The sequence below is a fragment of the Notechis scutatus genome, chromosome 2, assembly GCF_049901735.1.
Source record: "Notechis scutatus isolate UNSWTSFEM ecotype Mainland chromosome 2, rNotScu1.2, whole genome shotgun sequence".
Classification (NCBI taxonomy): Eukaryota; Metazoa; Chordata; class Lepidosauria; order Squamata; family Elapidae; genus Notechis; species Notechis scutatus.
The window spans coordinates 144,857,911-144,883,916 of record NC_142010.1 but is presented as its reverse complement, the minus strand read 5'-3'; the positions used below and the strand labels follow the sequence as shown (position 1 = coordinate 144,883,916).

The window sequence follows — 26,006 nt, the reverse complement described above, 5'->3', positions numbered from 1 at the left end:
TAAAGATAAGTGGATGAGCCTTGTTTTTTTTTTCATTTCTTTTTTATTGCTTTTAAAATAATGACCGAAAAAAAGGGGGGGGGGGAAATAGATAAAAATACATGCATTGTCAAAGAAAAAAAGTGGAAAAAATGCCCCTTAATTAAAAGCATACTGCATAGAAAGATACCTTGACTGTAACTTTTAAAGCTATTATACTTTATGTAGTTGCAAAGTTCCAGCTAATAAAGAACTCTTATTTTAAATTCACATGTATTGCTTGCATCCTAATAGCAAATATGAAAAGTGGGCACAATTCCTGTACCAAATCATTTGACAATGCCTGTTCTAAGCTAAACATTTTAAAATGAACAGTAATCTCATAGTCAGCTAATCCTAAAAAGCCAGACCGTTCATCTTTATCATCTATAACTTCCTTTTGTGTTGGAATTAGAGAGGGGAGTAATGATGAGACAGATTTGACCACAAGGACTGAAATCTGCAAATCCTTTGGCTGCAGAGGCATAAAGAGAAAAAAAAGCCATACAGAAGCTTTTTGAACACAGGAAGTTGGGGAGATGATGTTTCAGGCATTGCAAAGGGCTCATTTAACAAAGACTTCAAAAGGCGAGACTTTTAAATATGTAGAATGATAGGTCAGTTAAAATCCAGAACATACTGAAAATACTGAATCAGGTTTCTCCATTATCGATTTGCCAAATTCGAGGATACATACCGTAGATGCTGTTCATCACTCACTCAACTGATCTCAACCACAGCACCTCTCAATGAAATCAGTTGTAAAATTGAGCATGTCTATTAGGAAATATCTCTTCTGCATTCTGACCATGCTACATCAGCCAAAGCCTCAAAAAGCACATTTTTCACTTTTGGAAACTCATTGCCAACTTCATTCACTATATATTCACTCACCAGGACAACACAGCAATCAGGAAATAATTGTGGTAGAAACCTTTCACAGTCAAGTGGATATCAGATTGTTTGCAGATTAATTATGCAAGTTGTAATAATGTCAGTAAGCAGGATTAGGCCTCTTGACTTCCCAAGTGACACAATACAAAGAAACTTCATTTCCTACTAAACAAACAACTTTATTTTAAAAAAGTTCACAAGTCTAGTTAGAAAATTAAAGTACTCTCCATTTATTCATTGTCTAAAAAATTAGTTGTCTGTACTAGTTTTGACCATTTGGGAGGGAGATTTTATTCTGTTCAAAACACCTTCATGGCTTATATCCCAAATTAAGCAAATATGTACTGTATAAATTAAAACTGTTGCCCTACTTATTATTTCACATTGGTTTTAGCATTTTACACATTTGGCGTGCATATAGCAAGGGCCGCGGTTTTCCTTAACACTTCAAATGGACAGGAAAAATATAGTATGTCAACTTTGTTTGACTGGTTTTCTCGTCTTCTGGTTCTTGGAACCAGCTCTGATCCCAGTTAAAATAACAGCCTTGTGTAACTAAACTGAGTGATCATTTTAGTGATTAGGAAGCTGACAAGGTTTTAAAATAGATTATTAGAGCTTTTTCAATCCTGTTAAGAAGGATGGGGGGGGGGGGTGTTTGCCAATAGAAACTTTAAAAGCAGAATTAATTTATCAGTTAATAAATTTTGGATGGCTGTAATACAAACATTTTGGATGGGTATACATATAAGCACCTACTATGAATTTATTGCCATGTCCTCATTAAGATACAATTGAATTTTCTCAAAGGATTGCAATACCATTGAGGACTATCAGTAAAAACAAGGCGGTTTAAATCTGAACCATGTGGGTTTGGTGAAGATCACAAAGTTTTGGCTTCAAAAAGCAGTTTTGTACAAAATCCAGCATTTCAGATTGCTGTTTCTCCTTCAGACCAATCTAGAACCTCCATTCTAGCCATACAGAAATTAATTCTTCAAACTGAAAGCAGCTCATATCTGATGTCAACCCCACCAAAAAGGCCACAAATAAGTTATAATATGTAACAGATTGTGGGGGATGTCTAAAGGAAGTATTTTAGTTGAAGCAACCCTCTTTTCAAGATATATAATTAAAAATATTTCTATTTGTGCAATTATCATGTATAGGAGGACAGAACCTCCCTGGGAGACCTAGTAATTTATTGGCTCCCAGCAAACACATTACATATTCTGCAACAAGCAGTAGCCTCAGACCTTCAGTGTATTGAACCCAGGAGGCAAAATTTAAGCCAACACATAAAAAGCATAGCTACTGGAGGAAGAGCAGCATGCTCTCAAATCTCTGTTGGCATCCTGGAAAGTCAAAGGGCAGCAGCTATTGCTTCCCAGGAAGACAGTACAAAATTAGGATATATCTACCAAATTCACCTGGACTTTCAAACCTTTCTTCAACCTTTCCTGTTTTTCTCATGGCAAAATGATTTGTCATTTTTCCACTGCCTTTCAGTAATGATTTACAAGCTTCCCATATTCCTCCTCAGTAAGTTACTCACTGCTAACAGCTGTAGGTTCTGACCAGCTTGTACTTCATAAGTTATTTAATCCAGAATATTGATAAAATATCCCAAGTATGTTGCAGTTCATTGTCATGTCATGGTCTGGAATAGATCGCAGGGCTTTAGACGCCTGTCATACAGATACTTAAGCAATGCCACACAGAAAAGGTTTTTCTATAGCACTCTTCCACTGTAACAGCAGACAGGATCAATAAGGGGCATCAGTCAATCCATTTGCATCAACAGTGGCCAGTTTTATCTTGAAAATTTAAGTGATTTTGGGGCCACGGTGTCTCTGGATAATCCTCATCAAAACTGCTGTCATCTTCCTCATCTTCCTCTTCAAAGAGCTGATTCTCTAAAAAGGAACCTCCCAACCCATACTCCTGCTCATGGACAGAAGCCTCATTGGGAACGACATGTGAGGCACCTTCTATAAAATCAGCAAATCTGGAGGAAAGAAAGAACAAGGTAGGCAATGCTATAACTAATGAACCCTACAACTACTTCATTCTACAATTAACTTTACAGTTTTTACTAAGTATTTGCAAGTTAAAGTCTAAATTGAGAGGAAAAAACTGCTTGGATATAGCATGTACATACAAAAAATGGGTGTTCTTCCCATAAAAGAAATCTAGATTGTTTTAAATTTGATTCCCTACACATCCTTTTTTGTGGTCCTCAAATATGGCTTTAAATTGTTGTTTTTTTAATTTAAGATTACAAAAAAAAAATATCTCACAGCACATTATAGCTCAGCCCTCCCTTCTGATGATCTTCATGGACGATACCTTTTTGGAGACTGGATGCGGGAGACTGCTTTCCATGCAGAGAACTCTGGACTTCTGCAGTACTCCCGCAGTTGTTCCAAGGCTTTGCGTGTCTCTACCTCCCCCAGGATCCGATATTCCTCCTCGGACAATAGGCGTGGTGGGCTGGGCTTTTCTGGAGCTGTGAACAGCTTCCTGCTAGGACAGCAATGGCGTTAGTAGCACCTGTAAGTCAGACATTGCAATCTGGCCCTTTGCAATCTTCAAACCACTTAGGAGAGGGCACCTGATACACACACTCTCAAAACTGAACCTTCTCTTAAGTTGAATGTTCTAGACCTAGGCCTTCTTGACGGATATCATCCTCCGGTTTTACTATAATAATTTGCAGTCATATCTTTTGCAAAGATATCTAAGAAATGCTAAAACATTGTTATATATGTTTGTGATAATACTGTACTATTGTTCATCTTCAACATGCCAAAGGATTCTGATAAAGATTATCAGAATGGTGCTTTGAAATCAGGCCTCTTCTTGAGAATCTGGACTCATTTTTGCTCAACAGCACTTAAGATAGTAGCGTCTTCCATGATTTAGTAGTGTACTTAACTAGTCAGCCCTATTTTACCCCATGTTTAGCAAAAACTTTATGGTTTGAATAATTTTAAATCAGTTGTGTCTCACTTCTCTGAAAAAAATACCTCACTCAATAGTTTTCCTGAAATATCTTACAAATGTATTTAGACAAGCACTCAAGTGCAACACCCAGATATCTTAGTCACATAATTATTTTACAGAATAGAAGACATAGATCAGGAGCCTGCTTCTCACACAAGAATGAACCTTTAGAACCAGATTCTTTTGCCAAAGGTTTGCAAAAGCCACATGGTCATATGAAGCCAGTGATTCAGTCTAAAACAGTTTCTCAACTTTGGCAAGTTTAAGAGGTGTGGACTTCAATTCCCAGAATTCCCCTACCAGCTGTGCTGGCTTCAACTCTGGGAGTTGAAGTCCACACCACTTAAACTTGCCAAGGTTTAGAAACACTGGTTTAAAGTGTTGAAGTAATGACTTATTCCTATTCCAAATTCTGCTTCCCTTACCAGCTCTTCTACAAGGCTGTATAAAAAGAGAGAAGGAGCCTTGGGGATTCCTCTGCTGGGCTGGCCAAGACTTTTGCCACTTGGCTTTTCTTTTCAGAGAGTGGTCTCCTCATCAATAATTCTACCTCTTACCAGAAAAAAATTTACACCATTCTCTACAGCTTCTAAAATTGCTTGTCATCTGCATCTCATTTTGTTTTGTTTCTTACATTAAAAAAAAATACAGCAGGGTTACCTTGTTTTTTAAAAAATGCTCAGGAAAAGGTACTTATCTTTATTCATTAATTAACTTCAGTTCTGAGTAAGTACTTTCTACAAGTATGGCCAGGTTGTGGTGAAGACACAAAAAGGAAAATTTTATAGCCACCCAAAACCTCAACATGAAGTACGTTCAACACACTAAAATCATGATCATGAAGTACGTTCGACACACTAAAATCATTTATCACAGTGCCTGAGTTCACATGACATGGTAAGCCCAAACTAAACAAATATTCCAGGTTAGTATATGTAAACTAAATCTCAGTTTCATTTTCCTCTTCTAAACTGGTGTGACATCATGTCTTTATTTGTCTAAGCAAAAAATAATAATTTCAGCTTTAGAGGATTTTAAACATAGGTTGCTCTCACTTCAGTATCACATAACCAACGCTATCTGAAACAGTGCATCATAATAATGGGCTGATTATTTACAAAATTAAAATAATAGATTAGCACTTCAGTGTTCTTTCCTGAGATTTTGCAATTTCAGAGGGGGGTTTTTTCTGGCACTTGCCTCCTCCAGGGAATCATATAGTAATGTCTGTCATTTGAAAAGCCTTTACCCACAAGCTATAGGGACTGGAGAATTAGCCAGGAATGAAAAAAACATGCTAAGAATTTCAACTGAAAACATAAGTCACTCATTTTTGGGACAGTGTTATGCATATAAACATATTCGCTCAGCTCTATCCTACACATTTCTTAATGGGCCTATTATTTACATCGTGTTTTCTAGGACGAGCCAAGCCAATGTTTCCCATCCATCACCTGTAGATGGCATAGGCCCATATGACTGGATACTCCAGGTTTTTAGTGCAGATTGCAATTATAATCAAGATGACGGCAATATATCGTATCTGAATGCTCAAATAAAGGAGCAGCAAGCCGAAAATCTGCAGACCCCAAGTGAGGAGATTTATGTTGCGTTCATTCTCCAGAGGGCCATATTTGTAGCACAGGGCAAAGCTTACACACCCTACAGTGACCAGGTAGCCTGTGGAGGAAGAAAAAGAATTATTTTTATTTGGATTTTCACTATCACCAAGAATTACTCTGTCAGTATAATTCAGCTTGTCTAAATCAGCCAATAAGACTCTGGTTATAAGTATCACGTGTGTTTTAAACAACTTGGACATTAGTATACAGCCAAAACATTGAAGCCAGAAGGAAATAAAATGTAAGAATTCATGTTTCTGACTCAGCATATTTTACAAAATATCAAACAAGTACAATCTGCAACATTCTGATCCAGAAGAAATGTATCACCCTTTTTTATCAATGGATAGAAGAAAACAAGTGTTATAAAATATTATGTCCACAGAAGACAAAATATCTTCTTCCAATATGTGATTAGAAGGGGGGGGGGGCTAGAAATTTTAATAATTCATCAAATAGTCCCACTAAAGACCATCCAGATGTTTTATATAGATGTTCTGTTCATTTTTTAGAGCTGAGTTTAATTAAGTTTTCAACCCTCAGCTTGATTGCAATATTGTTTCATGTAAGCTGAGCTTTCATTTATGGAAAGTGTTAATCACAAGCCTATTTATTGGCACACATATGGCAACTTCTGAATTCATCATAGAAACAATTCCCCTTCATAAAACTCATTCCTGACAGGATTGTTTTTAGCAGACTGATCTGATAACTGTAATATAAATCTTACTGCTGGTGATACATGATGGGACAAGATTATAAACTTTTTGCATTCTGTGACTTTCATGATTCTATGAGAGGCTTTCAAGGCATCTATTTGAGGTTGGAAAACAAAACTTAATAGATTACAATTTGGAAAATCACATTAAGAAAGTAAATTATACAACACATTGGAAGATGGAATTATATGTTTTTATGTCTGATAAAATGGAACTTCATGCTTTAGAAACCAATATTTATTGAATAAAATCAAGCAAGATGACTGGGAATGAGAAGGAAAATCAGTCTAGCTCTGGATTAATCCATATCTATATCGTAGTATCATTGTTATTATAAAGGATTCTCAGGATAAAGCATATACTGACTTAAATTTGATAAACCAGACCTTTAGAATATTTTAGACCTTGAAGGTCTGAGATCACCGCCAATATCGTTGCTCCTGGACGGTCCAAACGGATCTAAACCGTCCCGAAGAGACGGTGAACATAAAGAGCGCATCCTGTCAATCCCAGGGATACCGCAAAGTCCCTGGTAGATCCAGGAAAAGCTCTTTTTGCCAGCAGCAAAGAGGCAGCCATTAAACCTGCTGAAGTCGGGACAGTTCCGAAATGGAAGAGAATGGAAAGAGGAAATGTGCTGGTTTGGTGAGAATTGTTTCTTTACTTTAAGATTTGAAAGGACACCCTAAGGAAAAGAAAGAATCTGTAAAATCTCAGGCAGAAGTGATTAAGCGGCGATTTTAAACAGGAAGTCAAATTAATATTTTCTTTTTTTTTTTTTTGCTGGACTCTTCATATATAATTTTTTACTTTGAAACTGGACTGATCTTTTTTTCTACCTTACTTTTTCTTTTTTTTGTCTTTTCTCCTTTTTGTCTTTATAATATTTTAGGCTAGAGATTCCCTTTCAGCCCTTTTTTCTAAATCTTTTTTTCTTTTTAATTAATTTTTATTATATTTTGTTTGGAAAAGGAGGGGGAAAGTGAAAACAGAGGAAACTTTATAACACTGCCAACTAGAGGCTTAGAAATATTGTTTCTCTTTTTTTCTCTCGACCAGACAAAGCTGAGAAAGAATTGAGACTTCTTTTCAAGGACTTTGAGCCTGTTTGATAAGATAGAGGGAAGAGCATGGGAGAGTATTATTGCAGGTCTCGCCTCCTATGTTGCTGCTCACGTTTCTCCCTACGACGCTGCTTAGGATCGAGCCAACACTCTTCCTCTTTACTCCCTGTCAGGGGCTGCTCCGATATGCCTTCCTCCTGATTAATCTCAGGCTGTTCCTCTCGGTTGTCTGATGGAACCTGAGGCATTGCCAGAGAGGAAGGTCCTGGGGAGGAAGGCATTCCCAGTTCCTCCTCCTCATCTTCCAGGTCCTCTTCCTCTGACAGCATAGGCTCGGGAATCGGGGCCACAACACAATAAATTGGACTATACAACACAGAAAACAACAAAGCAAAGCAGAAACACTCTCCTTAAATCCTTTTTTAAAATGACAGATGAAATAAATTTAAAAGATGCATGGAGAGAAAGAAATGCTAAGACTAAACAATACACCTTCTATTCAAACAGACATTTATCATGGTCCAGAATAGACATGATATGGATGTCAACAGAATTGTTCGCTAATCTCCAAGAAATAAACACTGAAACAAGGACTTGGGCAGATCATAACCCAATGACAATTAAATAGAAAGGACAAAGAAGAAGATCTAGATGGATGTTAAATAACACTATACTAAAAGAAAAAGACTTTATACAGAGAATGGAGAAAGAACTGGCTTTTTTCTTTAAAGAAAATAAAAAAGAAGACACATCAATGCAGAATGTATGGGATACAATGAAGGCATATGCCAGAGGCTTGATAATAGTCTATACACGGAAAAGACTTGAAAAAGAGTTACAGAAAATGCCACAGAAAAAGGACATTAAGTTAAAAATGGATATAATTAAACATAAAATGGGATTCATGGAAAAAGAAGAATTAGCTCAGAAAATCAGAGGTGCGAAACAGAACTATTTTGAAAATAAACCAGGTAGATGGTTAGCATATAAACTGAGAAAGGAGAGAGAATCAAGGAAAATATTGCAATTAATAGATGATCAAGGCCAAACTTGTTATGGAAGTAAAGAGAAGAACAAATTCATACGAGATTATTATGGGAAACTATACACACAAAAGAACATTGATGAGGAAAGAGTTAAACAGTATTTACAGAATGTTAATCTACCCCAGATATCTAAAGAGATTGAAACAATGTTAGAAAGCAATATAATGATGATGGAGTTAACTGAAGCACTCAAGAAGCAAAACAATGGAAAGGCACCAGGCCCAGATGGACTTCCAGCGGAATTCTACAAAACACTACAAGAATCGTTGAATCTTCCATTATTAGAAGTTATGAATGAAGTTATATTAAAGAAGAGGATACCCAAATCATGGTCAGAAGCTTATATTACACTTGTCCCAAAAGAGGACGCCGACCCATTACAAATTAAGAACTATAGACCTATTTCCCTACTAAACTCAGATTATAAAATTTTTGCTTCAATATTGGCAGAAAGACTCAAAAAATAACTAAATAACTTTATCCACCCTGATCAAAATGGATTTCTGCCAAAGAGACAAATTAAAGACAATATGAGAGTAATCTTGGACACTTTGGAATACTATGAGGCATACCCTGGAAAACAAATGGCTTTGATATTTTTAGATGCACAGAAGGCATTTGACAATGTGAATTAGCGATTCATGTTATTACAACTAGAACAGATGGGCTTTGATAAAAAATTTATCCATGCAATAGAAGCTATATATCATAAGCAAACAGCAAAGGTAATGATAGAGGGAGAATTGATGGATTCTATTGATATAAGAAAAGGAACAAAACAAGGGTGCCCACTGTCACCTTTGTTGTTTGTATTAACCTTGGAAGTGCTAAATAGAAATATTAGAGAAGAAAAGGATATAAAAGTGATGAAAATTAAAAAGGAAGAATTTAAATTGCAAGCATTCGCAGACGATCTGGTTTTCATTTTAGAAGACCCCCTAGAAACATTAAAATTTAATGTTAACATTAAAAGCATTAAAATTGATAGAAAAGATAGAGGTATATGGGAAGGTGGCTAGTTTGAAAATAAATAAAGATAAGACAAAGATTTTGACAAAGAATATGCTATCAAGACAAAAGAAAGAATTGGCGGATATTTTGAAAATTCAGGTCACAAATAATATCAAGTATTTGGGGATACATTTGACAGCAAGATGTAGCACACTTAAAGAGAATAACTATATTAAACTCAAGCAGCAGATAGCGCTAGATTTGGCGAAATGGGAAAACTTACAATTATCATTAATAGGGAGAATATCAACAATCAAGATGAATATATTACCCAGAATTTTATATTTGTTCCAAATAATTCTAATTAGGCTTGGAAAAGACTATTTTGAAGATTTAAATAAAATTATGTTGAAATATATAGGGCATAGTAAGAAAGCGAGAATAAAACCAAAACTTTTGCAAGATGCTAGAATAAGAGGAGGATTTGGTTTGTCTAATTGGGAGTTGTACTACCAAGCTACAAATCTGATGTGAGTTAAAGAATGGATAACATTAAGAAATACTAGATTGTTGACATTAGAAGAACCTGATCTGTTGTTGGGATGGCATGCCTTCCTATGGTATAAAGGAACTAAAACATAGGGGTATTTTAGAAGACATTATATACGGGAGGCTCTGTGGTTAAATTGGGAGAAGACTAAAAGGCAATGTTATTTGAAAATTCCAGTCTGGCTATCGACTATTGAAGCATTTTCTTATCCTATAATATATAAAAAGGAACAAACAGTTAGATATGGTGAAATATTGAATGAAAAGTGTGAACTTAAATCTATGCAAAAACTAGAAGAACAAGGTATAAGGATGAATTGGTTTTCATATGCGCAAATACATTCTAGGTATGATAAAGACTCTAAAACAGAAGGTTTTTATGATAAATTGACTGATTTAGATAAGAATTTGACAGGTACTGATGAAAAGGTGATTAAAAAATTGTATGGATATTTATTAGAAATTAAACTAGAAGAACAAGTCAAAGAAACAATGATTGCTTGGGGGGGAAATTTTGGATATGGGATTGATCTTGAGAAATGGGAAAAATTGTGGTCTCAAAATTATAAAATGACAATGTCAACTGCATACAAAGAAAATTTGTATGAGATGTTTTACAGGTGGCATCTCCCCCCAACAAGAATAGCAAGAATGTTCAAGAACAAATCTGAAAAATGTTCGAAATGACATCAGATACCTGGCTCATATTACCATATGTGGTGGACATGCATGAATGCTAAAAAATATTGGACTAAAATCCACACATGGTTGGAAAAAATGACAAAAAAAACATATAGACTTGAAACCAGAGATATTTTTATTGGGAATTTTACCTGAAATATACAGTAAGGAATTGAAATATTTGATTGTAAATGTATTAACAGCGGCTAGGATTGTATTTGCTAAAAACTGGAAAAATGAGAAAATACGAACATATTAAGAAAATATTAAAATGTGCTGAAATGAGTAGATTGACATTTGAAATCAGAGAACAAGAAGATAAACAATTTTATAAGATTTGGGATCTATTTTATCAATGGTTAAACAATAAAACATGGTAATGAAATATGTAGATTTTTAGAATATAATGAAAATATAAAGATGTATTATTTTTATCATAACTACAAAATAATTATAGGATAGATTTGGGATGATAATATGAATTGTCATAAAACAAATAAAATAAAATATGGATTATCTTGTAAAACATGAATGAATAATAGTATAGTCAAATGATTGATTAACAATGATATTAATGTATTTAGGAATATTTGATTGACAATATGAGAACATATACAATGTAATTGTAAGTGATGACTATGAAGTGGAGGCACAAAACAATTTGTAAACCACCCGACACACTGTATGTATATATATGGAAGATGGCTTGATGTTTTTATGTTGTGTTTGTCTATGTTTATCTTAAAAACCAATAAAACTTTTAAAAAAAATATTTTAGACCTAAATTCAAATGTTTCAGATGGTTAAATTATAGTGTGTGGCCTAAATATGCCTTTCAAAGATTACCCATGATCAAACTATTTATTTATCTGCAATATAATTTCTTCAGAAATTGATACTATTACACAGATTTAAACTGGCCAGACTTTTGGTCCAGGTGGCTTTCCAACAGTAGGTTAAGGTATATACTGAGATTTTTGTTTCTATGCTGTTGGATAGTTATCCATTTTTGAGTATTTTTTTCTAAACAAAGATGTCTTTCTGAATTTTTCTCTTCTTCATTAAAATGATTCTGTTAGTAAAGATTCCATTGATTCTGCAAGCTCTATTTTCTGTTTTTCTATTTATGTTTTGTAATGTTACACTCTAATTTTTTTATTATAAGTAATAAAAATTAATCTTAAAGTCCTTATTAATAAAGAATAAGAATACTGACATTCCAAATAAGCCTGTTTTGTATGAGAAGTAATGAGGAATGCATAACCAGCATTAACTGACAGATGGTTTTGAAAGTGTAAATAATGTCTTTCCAACCTTTATGTTTTACAGTATCATGGTTCCACAAACCTATGCAAGATTTGGTATCTTCCTTCTATTTAATTCCAAATATACTGCCGTAGAAATAATTATTTGTATTTTTCCTAGATAACTAGGAAATGTAATAACCTGAAAACTCTATTTACGCAAACTAATCATAATACTTGGACCATTTTAGAAAGTAGTTACTTAAGTGTTGCTTAAGAAAGTCAACTGCTGCTGTTTCCCTATATAGATTAGCTCAAAAAACACTGTAAAATGACTTCAGCATCAAAAACAAGGCCATCTACTCACCAAGTAGATATTCCCAGTATAATGTACATATTTCCTGTAGATTTCTGAAGGCCAACTGGGTAAGATAAACAGAAAAAGACCAGCCTCCCAGAATCATAAGATAGATAGGGCTCTTCTAGAACAGAAATAATCAAATGTTACAGATTAGAGAAAGCTCCTTTAGCATTCTTGACTGTTTTTCTCACCTGCAGTATTCCAATGGCTTCACATACTACACTCATTGGCTGGCTCTTTTAGTTCCATGTACTAATCATAACAGATATTTTTCTGGATGAAATTTTTAAGTATGCTCTGATATGGAGCCCTTGGATGTCTCAAGACCCACTTCTCAAAATGTATCAAGTAGCAATTTTAAAGTTTAACATTTCATGTGCAAATTTGGGAAAGAGGGGAAACTAAATGGACATCACATATTATGTTCTGGTTTTGATACTCAAGTCTTTGCTTACAGACAATTTTTTAATATGAGGAGCAGGGGATTTCAGCTGATCATTCTCTAGCAAAATAAGTTAGTGTAAAGTTAAAAATAAAAAATGAAGACATACAGCAAAAGCATTACAATGCTACTTCCTTCTAATATTTGTGTATTCAGGGCTGTTTTTCCTATGTTGCTTTTAAGCAAAATCTGCTGCATTATGTCTGCTGTTAGACCAAAATGAATCCTTTTGGTTAAACAACAGATAACGTTTGCTCTTCCCCTTACAGATCTTCCCCTTAAATTCTGGGAGTTGAAGTTCACACATCCAAAAGTTCCCAAGGTTGAAAAATATTGATGCATATGAAAAAAAATGAAGCACTATAAAGCACTTCAGCAGTAACATCAAAACATATCAAACAGTTGAAATCAAAACTTCTACACTCAACCCAGTTCTAAAAAATCTGAGCATGGTTTTTGAACTTGTGTTCCAGGGTTCCACTATATTGAATAAGATTCTAGATATTTAAAGTTCTTTACTTGTTCAATTTGGTGCCCATTCAGTTGCTGATACCGGTAAAGGTATATTTATTTATTTTTTTCAGAAACCCACTATATTTACTTTTAGTAGTTTTCCAGTAAGGTCCCTCCTTATAATAACCAAAGGCAGATCTCACAATGCTCTCTTCAACTCAATACATGCTAATGAAAATTGTAGCACTTATCAGCATATAACAAAACTGCTATTATCCAACCTGACAGATTAAATGGAATAAGGACTTGAACCACAATATGGGTAGTAAAATTATGAAGAAATTGTTTCCTATACCTAGCTAGGTGGGTAAAATTCCCTTCATCTTTCCAAGCCCACTTAAACAATAAAAACAAGGCAGACATTTAGAGGTTCAGCTTGAACCTTGAATCAGTTTTCTTAATTCAATATCCTCCAGATTTTTTTTAAAAAAAATCTTTATTAAACTTCAAGGGAAAATAAAACAGAAGATAACAATAAAAAGGGGAGAAGGGATTCAAAAAGGGAAGCAGTGAAAAAAGGGGGAAAGATGGATAAATAAAGAAGGGGAGGCTTCTGATTTTCCTCAGTACAGATACAAAATATATAATCAGGTAATGACTTACCCTCCATATCAATTAGACTATCACACCCAAAATTACTAAGCAGAAATGGCTTTAGCCAGTTCAGAATATTTACTTTGCAGAATGTTGCCAAAATCCTTTATAAAGTCATCATATTTTTAACCCACCTTGGGCACAAATCTGGATAGTACGTAGACAACAATGAGCAATGAACTGAGCATGCCAATGCTTATTCCAGTTGAATAGAAGAAGATTGTACTTCTGCAAAGAGAAAGAATATATCAGACATTGTGCATAAAAATCTATACATGGTACAAATTCAACAGTAATTCTAGTAATTCTAGATTTTGGGCTGGAAGCAATAAAAAAAAAAAAGAAATGACAGCAAGGGCTGATGGGTAAAGAAGCAGACAAATAGAAAATCAATTATAGCAGCAGGACGAAAAGTGAACAGTGCTTCAAAAACTAAGAGTCATAATGCTTCCCCCAAAGGGACAGACATTAGCTTAGCTGCCAAATTACATGGTAGTACTTTAAAAGAGCAAACAATATGTGGAAGTCTTGCAAAAATTGGAAATAATGACGCACAAGAATTGAGACTTCACAAATATCTCTCTTCATTACTCAGAAAAAGAACAGACAAAAATATCCTGTTACATGGAAGCCCATGGAAACAAGATTTGATATTTCCGAAGTATTCTCCAGTGAAAAGGGACAGATTAACATAATCACAAACTGAAGGAGAGATAGGCATTTGCTAAATTAGATGGTTATCTGTTGTGAGCTGGCAAATGTTATGAACTCAATTTTTACTTACCTACTCATCAAATCACTACAGAAAAACAGTAGCAGGCCCAGAAATGTAACAATGAAGAGCTTGGGATCAAGTGCTAAAAGAAATAAAATTATTATTTTATTAATCAGCTGGCTGAGTTACTCAGAATATAACGGCAAATATATGTAAAAGGTAAAAATGTCTTCCCATCAATATGTGTTTCTGCTGCATGCAGATTTTTGATAATGACTGTCAAAATGAAAAAACTGACAACTATTAAGAACTAAAGTCTTTTAAAAAGGCAAACAGTATTTTCTTTTAAAATCATTCTTTTCATCATTCACATTTTTCTAAGAACCAGACTGCGTAATAAAACCAATTCACACACTTTACTTTTTGTACTTCAGATCATATACAATTGTGAACAATTGTGTTTCAAATTGGACAGATTTTATATATACAAAATGAGCATGTCCTTGTTGAAGGTGTTCCTCTCTTTTACATCTGCAGGCTTAAACCAACTACATAGTTTGTCCTTATTGTAGCAAATACTGCCTTAAGGCTTTGGAACATATATACATACAAAGTCAATGATCATTCTAAATGTATTCAACTCTCTTGTCTATCCAAGATAATTACATCGTTCAAAAAACAAATAGTGAATAAAATATGTATGAAAAAAGTAAAGATATTTCAAGAACTCAAGCAGCACATTCAGGAAACACATCAAGTCTAATTTCACAGGATCATAGAATTGTGGAATTGGGAGAGACCAAAAGGATAATCTAGTTCATTTTTCTGTGAAGGAAAACCAAAGAGACCATTCTTGAGAAATGGCTATCTAGCCTCTTCCAAACCTCCAAAGATGAAGAATTACAACAGATAGACTATTCCATTTGGGGGTGGGGGCAGGGCATGGAATTAGCACTGATTCTGGCAATTGCCTTTAATAGTCTTTGCAGTTTCCTTGATAAAATTTTCAGAAATGGCTTACCATTGTCTGCTTCCTAGGGCTGAGAGTGTGTGACTGACTCAATGTCACCCAGCTGTTTTTGTGTCTAGGACAGGACTAGAAATCATGATCTCCTTGTTTCTACTCTGGTGGCTTAACCATTACATACAAATAGCTCTTGTATAGGGTTTGGCATTAGAACATTTTTCCTTATGTTTTTTTTAAAGTTTTAAAAACAATTTTATTTACAAATTTAAAAACATAAATTTCAAAGTACAGAAACAATATGTGAATAATACATAATTCTTTACATTTGTTATTGAATTTGGTAAATCCTAAAAATCATTATTGGCTAGTACTAGTCACATCTTCACTCATTATCACATCCTAAGCGCTAAATAATTCACAATATACTCTATTTTCACGTTGGTTTATAACTACTCTTCTATTATGAATACATTCATGTTTTTTAACTAGTAAACAAAAAAAATATTATAAATGGCTAATAATAATAATAGTAGTAACAGAGAAAAGATTTAAAACCTTTGTTTTTATATATTTAATATAATATAGACCGCTGAATATAATTTGTATCTTAGGTTCATTTACATGTTTCCTCTTTTATTGTCTACCCACTTATACCATTTATCCCATATTCGGTAGTAATCTGTATTCTTCTTCCCATTAATTTTAATCGTAAGCCTCTCCAATTGTCCAGAGGCCAAGAGAAAGTGCCTGGTCTGGACACACAGCACCCCAGGGTCAAGCTAGGTTGATGCTCTTTTTAGGTAAGTTTGACCTTAACTTTATTGTCTTTGACTGTAATATTAATGGCATCAAACAAATTGATTTTGACAACTATCATCTGTCACAGCAATTAAAACTCGGTACCGGTCTCATCTTGAAATAACAACTCTCTGTCTTGCAGTAACATCATTGGAGCCAAAAATCCATAAACTTATTTCAAACAAGCAGGAACAAATATCACACTAAAAATGTGTAACATTTGTTTCAATATTTTGTAATAATTGCACTAACTTTAATAATTTTGTTACAATAAATGTTTTATGATTAAGCATTTATGATTTTGTTATAACTAAATAAGGATATATATATTATTTTTAATATTAAATTTATGTTTAATATAAAAAATAAAATTTTATATTAAATACATTATCTTTTTTAAAAAATTAGCATTGGTGGGCCTCGGGATTTAAAAGTATGAGTTTGGTGGTCCCTGAGGTTCAAAAGGTTGGCGACCCCTGATCTAACAGGTCATTCAACTATGTTTAAGTATATAACAATGTTGTAACCCCAATTACTTCTTTAAATTACTTGCTATATTTCAGTTAATATTACCTTAAATATATAATAAGAATTTAGATTTCTAATTAATATTTTATATGTATATTTCAATAGTTCACAGTATTTAATATAAGGAGGGTAGGAGAAAGAGAGGGAAAGAACAATTAATTACCTCATCTTTATATTAATCAATATATTAAGATCATTAATCTATATTCAATCAGATATGTGTAAAGAGTGAAAGAAAAGACATAAAATATACTCCAAAGGGGTTAAATATCACTTACTTAAAATTAAGACCTATTTCAAAATAACCAATCAATCTTGTTTTCTTATTAATTAAATATATACCCTAAGTAAATAGAAAATGAGATTATAATCCAGTTATATCCAGTAATAACTTCTAGTCTCAAGTCTCAGTTCTCAGTTCAGTCTGGTACCTCTGCCACTTTACTCCGCTCTCCCTGTCACAATGTCTGCCTCCACGAATTGCACTGTCACTCCTCTAATCACTTTCAAAGATTTCAAAGTTTCACAGTTCTTCTCCACTATAGAATACTCTCCGCGGTATGTTCATGTGGCTGGAAATACAAAACTTTCCTCATCAATAGTCACTCTTCTTTCCTTTCCACTTTCCTTTTTAAAAGCAATTTTCCACTTTATCTGGAGCTATGGGTAAACAGCTCAGTCTTGCTGCCACTTTCCACTTTTCCCCTTCCGCTCCAGCGTTTCACACATGTACCAATTACCTTTCAAATTTATCCATTAGTTATAATCCAACATCGATTTCCTTTTGGCCTCTTTCCCGGACTCCAAATTTGATCTCGTCTCTCCGCTTCCTTCCCAAAGTTGTTCCGTCGCTTCTTCGGGCCAGCCTAACTGGCTGACTTCTTTTGCCCTGTGCTTCGTGCTCCCTTCTTTACCTCCGGGATTGCAATTCCCACTTCGGCTCCAAGAGTTCTTCCTCACTTGAGTGATCCCACCAGGATCTAACTTTGCCTCGAACAGCTGTCCACGAGCAAAAACCTCGATGTAGGAGAGCAGATCAAGGTTCTCCTACCTCGCCATGCCGCGACATCACCGGAAGTCTCTCCATTTTTCCTTATATTTAATTTAGGTCATTGTGTGAGCATGCCAGGTAGTGCATCATCCATGCCATACTGCAAGACCTTTGGTCACATAACCACATTTGGGTGGCTTGGCAACCTGTTCCTATTTATAACCGATTGCCAAGTGCCCTGTGATAATATGATTGCCATTTGGAATCTTTTCTGCTGTTTCCTCAAAAAGTCTACAGGGAAGCCAACAGGAAAAGTTGCAAGCAGAGGGGACATTAGACTAGAGGTTAGTTTCTCCCAGTGTGCTGAAAGACTCCCCTCCCCTCGACACACTGGAGGAATGAACCTCAAATCTGAAGAGAACACTAGTAAGATTCCAGTGTTTGAACCTCCTACATTAATTGAGCCTTCAATAGTTCACCTAAGTGGAGTAGGGAAAGGATCCAGGCCTCCCGAGAATAATGACCTGCATGGTCACTTAATGTCCACAACTGGGAGAGCCGAGATTGTGGTTGTTGAACAACATGGTGACGTGGCAATTTACTTAACATTTGCTTCACTCAATGACTGAGATTCTGGGCCCAATTGTAGTCATAACTGGTGGACTATCTGTATTAGAGCAACTGAGATAAAATAAAACTTACTTCGAGTAACACTGATGCTGTATTGGGAGTGTTGGTCTAAGGTCTCGACTTTCAAGCAGGTTTCTTTACTGAAAATGTCAACATTAATGTAGCTATCATTAAGTTTCTCTTTGAAGAGCAAGCCAACATACATCCATAAATTAAATCCATCCAGTTCTTTCAGCTTCTCCTCACTTTCAACTTGGATGACGCGGATCACCTTGGTGCTGTTTACCCGGATCTGGATGGAAGACAGCAAAAAGAGGACAGTTCCATAATTAATGCAGAGATTTGTTAATGTTACTATTTAACAGTTGGTTGAACAGCCAGTATTACATTTAACAACAAGTTATGCTGCAATGTCCTTACAAAATAAACAACTAGTTTCAGGGGAAAATGCCAAAGAATAGGGTTTTGAAAAATTGTCAAATGAAATCTGGAAAAGCTTAGCATCTTGCAGTTTATTTATGGAGAAAAAACTATTTAATCCAGTGATGACAAAGGAGACTGATATTAAATCTCATTGTGAAACTAATTGAGAAATACAAGAAACATACAAAAAAGTTAGTGTGGAACTCTGACCCTTTGTCTACTAGAATCATGTGACCTAATTCTATTCCCAACCTCTAACACAGAGATAGGTTAAAATATAGCTTGTATTGATGAGCAACTACAATATGCTATTGCAAGATTCATCTCAGCTGCAAAAAAAAAAAAAAAAAATTAATCAAATTCTTACCTGAATTTTGGTCCATATATCATGCCATTTGGGGGTCACTTTATTTGAATAGCAAAACTGTTCCGAGGAATAAAGTACATGTGTTTCATGTTCTTTAAGTAACACTACACGTCCATCTACAGGAATCCACACAAAGAAAAAAAACATTAGATATATTGGCAAAATGAAGAGATGCCTTTGGAATTAAGACAATGCGGCTGATTTATACAAAATGAGGATCAGAATAGTCATATCTAGTAAAATTCCAATATGCTTTAATCTATTTGTTACATTTAAAACCTACTGAAATTTATTTCACAAGCTTGAGGCACCATACTATACATAACACTCCTTTCATATTCCACCCCCTACATCAGGGGTGGGCAAACTACGGCCCGTGGGCCACATCCGGCCCGTTGGTCTTTTTAATCCGGCCCGCCAAAGATTGGTACAGAATTAAGGTTTGATGTGAATGATTGAATGATTGCATTCATTTGATATTGACTTGTAATGACAGGCATTTCGAAACCAGGTGGCGGCCCGTCTGTCAAATTTTTAAAGTCAATGAGGCCCCCGAGCCAAAAAGTTTTCCCACCCCTGCCCTACATATATACTAAGACAGAATTTTGGATAATAGTAATGGCAAGCAGTCACGCAAAAGGCTATGTGATCACAATCTATCTTGCTTGTGTCAAATCATAGAGCGCACTAAAAGAAATTGGACTTAAGTCTCAATCTGAACTTATTTAGATTTTTAAAAGATTAATGGACATTTTACCCATTTACTCCTGGCACTGACATCAACAACCATAAAATAGCCATTATAAATTTTATAAATAAACAAATTATAAGAACAAGCTAATAACCAGATGTAAACATTTGTCCTTAACTTTGGAAGATGTGGGTAACAGTAACAACAGATGCCACAACTCACTGGAAAACAGAATATGCTACAGAGTATCAATTCTGCCTAATAATCCATTTGATGTTATTTCTGTGAGTACTCTAAATAACAACCCATATTGTCTTCTCACACTACCATGGTCATCCAAGTGTCATTATACCACCTGACTTTCATTCTTTGGACAATTATTCATATGTACGTACGTATGTATGTATGTATAGATAGATAGCGTGTGTGTGTGTGTGTGTGTGTGTGCGTGCGTGTGTGTGTAAGGAACGCTGAGTGCCAAAGAATTGAGGCCTTTGAACTATGGCGCTGGAGAAGACTCCTGCAAGTCCCTTAGACTGCAAAGCGATCAAACCAGTCAGTCCTAGAGGAGATCAACCCTGACTGCTCTATAGAAGGCCAGATCCTGAAGATGAAACTCAAATATTTTGGGTCACCTAATGAGAAGGACTCACTGGAAAAGAGCCTAATGCTGAGGAAGATTGAGGACCAAAGAAAAAGGGGACAACAGAGAATGAGGTGGCTGGATGGAGTCACTGAAGCAGTCGGACTCCGGAGAAGGGTAGAGAACAGGAAGGCCTGGAGGAACATTGTCCATGGGGTCGCGATGGGTTGGACACGACTTCACGACTAACAACAAATGTATGTATGGGTAGATAGATAGGTAGATAGGCAGGTAGGTATAAAGCATGTATATATGTGTATTATGTGTGTGTATGGATAGATATATAATTTCTTTTGAGAGCGGGCAACAGAATTTCATTTTTAATGTGGGCCAGTGTGCTCACAGTAAAAAAAAAAAAGACAATAAAGGTTATCTTATCTTTATTTCTTGAAAATCTACCTTCCCCAAGAAGCCTGATGCCCACAGATGCCCACCTCTAATCTTAATCCAAGCAAACTGCCCCCCCCCCCCACATCACTTACAGACTTTTAAATTGAGGGAAATTGATACTCAGGACAGCCCAAGCTGATACAACACGTTGCTCTGAAGACAAGTGCCCAAAGCCTGGCTGGGAATTCTGGGAAGCGTAGTCCCATTTTGGAGAGGAACAGGACGGGAAAGCCTGGCCTGGAGAAAGCACCCAGAGTACCATTCGTTCTCCCAAAATGATAAGGAATATCTCGGGACGGGGATTTCCGGTTGAGAAATCAATCTAAGCCCAATCGTCCTGAGGTACTCTGAAGCCTCCGTTATCGGAAGGGGCTCAAGAGGAAAAGGGGCAGAAAAGGCTGGGGATGCCCTGAACTATCTCGCACTCCTGTCCACTTACCGGAGCTGCAAGCCAGGATCGAAAGGAGCACAACCCGAAAGAGGAGGCGACAGCCATGAGGCCATTCAGAGGCTGTTTTCGTCTCTCCCGCCATAACCTGCCCGCCGGCCTCTCACCCGCCCCCCATGGTAAAATAAACCTTCCCTTCGCGGTGGCGCCCGCAGCCTATCGGAGAGCGAGAGCCACGGGCGCTACGCTCTCCCGCCAGCGCCCAATTACAAGCCGCTTGACGTGGGGGGGGGAGGAGTGGCCGGCCTTGGAATCCGCCTTGCCAACGGTCGCCTTGACTGAAGTGACGGAACCAATCAACGATCCGAGTCGAGGCTCTTGTGAAGTAACGCCTCTCCACACGAATTAACGGCGAAATTGATATAGCGTCTGTCCACTCAACCGGGGGGATCCAGCCGTTCGTCATTAACCACACCCATTCTCCCTTCCCGATTGGTTGGAAGCTCACAACTTTCAACCAATCGAAGAGACAGAATTGAGAACTGTGACAAACACCCGCCCCTCTCTTTTCTTCGGACGGAAACGGCAGTATTTCTTTAGCAGGCGAAGCGGAAAGGACGAGGGTTGCTTTTGTCCGCAAGAGTGCAGAATGATTTCCCTTTAGCAATCATCAAGGGCCTGCACTAGCAACAGTTTCCCGAATGACAAGCCGCAACTGAGACTCTTTGGGTGTGGCAGTGTTGAAGGGCGGGAAACCAGAGCGAAGGAATGGCGCTGTTTTTGTGGGAAATTCGGATTATACAGTAGAGTTGAGAGAGAACTGTGAGAGGGACCTTGGAGCCCTAGTGGTCAATCACTTAAACAGGAGCCAGCAGTGTGCGGCAGCAGCCAACAAACCGAATACAATTTACAGGCATAGAATCCAAATCATATGAAGTTATTATAAATAATTATAATAACTTAGGAAGTTATAATAACTTAGGCATTATAAATCCTTAGGAAGACCACACCTGGAATACTGCATCCAGTTTTGTCCCAAAGGTGCTTTTTCAAGAGGCAACTGGACCAGTAGCCTCTTTAAAAAGCACCTTTGGGGCAACCATGACTGGATGATTGAGAATCGACCAGGGGTCCCCAAACTTGGCAACTTTAAGACTTGTGGACCAGCTCCCAGAATTCTCCAGCCAGAGTTGAAGTCCACAAGTCTTAAAGTTGCCAAGTTTGGAGACTTCCAGCATAGACATTTGCATCCAGTTTTGATCACATCATAAAAAAGATACTGAGACTTTGGGAAAAGTGCAAAGAAGAGCAACTAAGATGATTAAAGACTAAAACATATGAAGAACAGTTGCAGGAAATGGTTATGGCTACTGTAGTCTACAGGAAAGAAGGATTAGTCGGGAGTATTCCAGTATTTAAGAGCTGTCACGAAGAAGAGGGGGTCAATTTATTTTCCAAAGCAGCAGAAGGCAAGACAAGAAACAATGGATGGAAACTAATCAAGGAGAAAAGCAACCTGGAATTATGGAGAAACTTCCTATCAGTGAGGACAAGTAACCAATGGAACAGTTTGTCTTCAGAAGTTGAGAGTGCTTCATGACTGGAGGTTTTTAAGAAGAGACTGGACAGCCACTTTTCTGAAAGGGTTTCCTGCTTGAGCAGGGAGCTGGAGTAGAAGACCTCCAAGGTCCCTTCCATCTCTAGGCTGTTTGAATTACTGTATACAGTTCCACCTCTGAATCCTCATAGAATGGAGAAATCATATGCAATATAGTAGGCACAATGACTTTTTTTTTTTTTAAAAAAAAAACTTTTATTACAAATTTGGAAATCTATGGAAAAAATAGCAAAAGGAAACTAGCTCGAAAAGAAATAGAAAAACAAAAGTTAGAAGCTATTAAGCCAAACAATTCACAAACCAAAGTAAAAGTATGTTATTAATGGTATATTGATGAAGTTTCAAAACAGCTTTCAAAAACCCATTCTTGAAATGCTGTCGCTGCCCTATGAAACTGGTACTGCCACAATTAAGTCCCTTTGTTCAGTGAAGGTCCGATATGATTAAATCTGTGCTGGAAAAAGTGTTGGGACATTTTTTATATTTTAAATCTTATAAATGTGAGCTCTATTTTACAAATAGTGTTGGCAGTGGAATTTTAATAATGCCACTGACCTGTCCCATCAGTGGCAATTTTTACATTAGCAAGTTTCCCTTTTGGCACCCCATCTCTCAGTACCATTCTGGTGCCTTATCTTAGAACTCATTTTTGGTTAAATGTAGCCAAGCACACCAACTAAAATTACTATGACAACCACTGCCATTTTTATTTTCTTTTTTTTAAAACAAATTTAATTAATTTTACAATTAAAAACAAATCAACAACACATACACGAATAGAAAAATGAGAAAATAGAAAAGAAAAAAGAAAGAAAAGCAAAAAGAAAGGAGAAAGAAAAAGAAAAAAAGAATGAACACTTAAAAACATTCTCATTTTTATTTTCTAGAATGCAATTAGGACCCAATATACTGTGATTCTGTAGTGCTCAGGTTTTAAAAGTGTTTGTTTTTAACTGGAGGTAACAATTGGTTCTAGAGCAAGGGTGTTAAACTCATGTCGTCACTGTGGCGTCACATGACATTGTGACTTCCCCCCTTGTTAAACCGAACGTGGGCATGGCCAGCACATGACACATCTGGCCCATGGGCATGAGTTTGACACCCCTTTTCTAGGGTCTCTGGGACATTAAACATTTGACCAACTGTACTCGGTGCAACAGCCGAGCTGTGGGCCATGGGTCATAACCTGATTTATAAAGATTTATCCTAGATATTTGTGTTAACATTTGTTTTACTTCAGATGAGCTTATTTGGTTGTGCCAGAAACCAAACATTGCTAGAAATTGGGTTGGTTCTTGCTACAGAAAAGGAAATAATGACCAACTGCAGTAGATCTTTCTGATCTAGACCATTTGTGAGTGACCTTTTCTCATGATATAAGTCTCTTACAAGCTAAAATACTGATCCCCTCAGGGAAAGTTCCTTCTATTTCACAATCTTATGTTTTCTCTGAGATTGGTAAGAGGATAACAGTTCTAATGACCTCTTACCTTGGCCAGAAGGAACTGATCCCTACATTATTAATCTGCAAACACCCCTATTTTCCCTGATCTTAAGCCAGGAAGATGAAAAGGAAGGGTCCTTATATTTTATTCAGGATTTGAGAACTTGTAATTATTGCATAATTTCATTCTCTGGTTCCAAAGTCTAATGCTTCAGCTTCTATCCCTGTTGATGCTACTCATTTCACTCTTACAGAGCCCATTCTTTTTTTTCTGATGGCTCCTCTCTGAAATAAAATTGGAAAACTGTGCGCCAGGTATTCTCTTCATTCTTTTCATTCTGTTGAAATCTCTTGTGTTGCAGAAGTACACTCCATTCAAGTTAGGCTCACTAAGTTCTGTAAATTACCCACTGGGCACATGTTACTATTTTTGGTGACTCAGAATATGCTCATGGGCTTTGCTGTTCATTTGCTGTAATTTAGAAAAAGTTGCTAATTTTGGCTGAAACGTCCACCTTCTTTTATTCATGTTTTGTCATTTTATTATCACCTTCCAAGGTTGCTACTGGTATATCATCAATACCAGCTCTTGTTGCTGGTGGAAAGAGATGTGCTGGCATGGCAGCTTGTGTAGCTACATTAAGAAGCCCACCATTACCATAATTTTGGATGCAATTCAGCAAACCAAAGACCTAGATCAAATCTTGCCTTCTTTTGGTGATTTAAAACTATAACAGGAAGGGTTCCAACCAAGTATTACTTACGGAGATAAGTGAGGTGCAACAGGAGCCCCGGTACTGGAAGCACCAAGTTGGGTAACCAGTTGCCCCAAGATAACTAATAAAACATACTTTCATCAGTTTATTAATGCAATTTTATTTATTTTTATATCATTTTTATTATTTTTCTAAATATTAGTGATAATAATTTTATTATTTTATAAATAACTCAAGGTAGCGAACACAACTAATACTCCTCCTTTTACTGTATTTTCCCCACAACAACAACCCTTTGAGATTGATTCAGCTGAGAGAGAGTGAGTAGCCCAAATTCACACAGCCAGCTTTTCTGCCTAAAGCAGAACTAGAATTCACAATTTCCTGGTTTCTAGCAAGGTACCTTAATCACTAGACCAAATTGCCTCTTACTAAGGTGGGTTTGGTTGTTGTTTTTTTACAATTTGTAATATCTGTCTGGTATGCAGCTTTTGTTCATCAGGAAGCTCAAATCATGTTTTCCCTATTATATTTGTCAATTACACAATGTGGATCTGGGGGATTCAACAAAGCCCACAGCCAAATCATAGTAACAAGGTCTACAGCAGATGGGTCCATTCTTTTGGTTTGCCTGGGCCACACTGAGTGAAGAAGAATTATCTTGAGCCACATATAATATTGTTAATGTATATAAATCACATAATAATATTAAAAGCTTACGATCTTGTGAAGCTGCCTATGGATCATGGATTGGATACACCTGGTCTACAGAATTCAAAACCTTGCAAATGGATTGTGCTGAGCTCCCTGAGTCAAATGGCTTTGTTACTTGCTAGACATTTTTTGTACCTTTTCAGGATGGATGGAGGCTTACCTGACATTGAAACAATGCTATTACTGTAATGAAAGAATGTTGACAGATTTTATTCCAGGTTATAGGAGAAATGAGTATCTCTTTTCACTATAGTAGTGCAGTAAATTATCTGCACAGCA

The 26,006-nt window shown here is 36.2% G+C and overlaps 1 protein-coding gene across 4 annotated transcripts; it reads right to left on the bottom strand.

Moving 5' to 3' along the window:
* Positions 1–1,070: 1,070 nt before the first annotated feature.
* On the bottom strand, positions 1,071–21,622 carry NEMP1 (nuclear envelope integral membrane protein 1). 4 transcript variants are annotated; one of them, XM_087956511.1, is made up of 9 exons: positions 21,287–21,622; positions 19,124–19,239; positions 18,406–18,625; positions 14,489–14,561; positions 13,839–13,932; positions 12,162–12,276; positions 5,373–5,598; positions 3,262–3,438; positions 1,071–2,920 (listed from the first exon to the last, which is right to left on the bottom strand). In XM_087956511.1, exons 1-9 carry the CDS (start codon positions 21,378–21,380, stop codon positions 2,710–2,712), a joined length of 1,326 nt encoding a protein of 441 aa, XP_087812637.1. In that variant the 5' UTR covers positions 21,381–21,622; the 3' UTR covers positions 1,071–2,709. The 4 variants fall into 4 exon arrangements, with proteins under 4 accessions (XP_087812637.1, XP_026529680.1, XP_087812638.1 ...); XM_026673895.2 differs by having other exon boundaries at positions 3,262–3,435; XM_087956512.1 differs by having other exon boundaries at positions 12,162–12,273.
* Between the last annotated feature and the right edge of the window lie 4,384 nt (positions 21,623–26,006).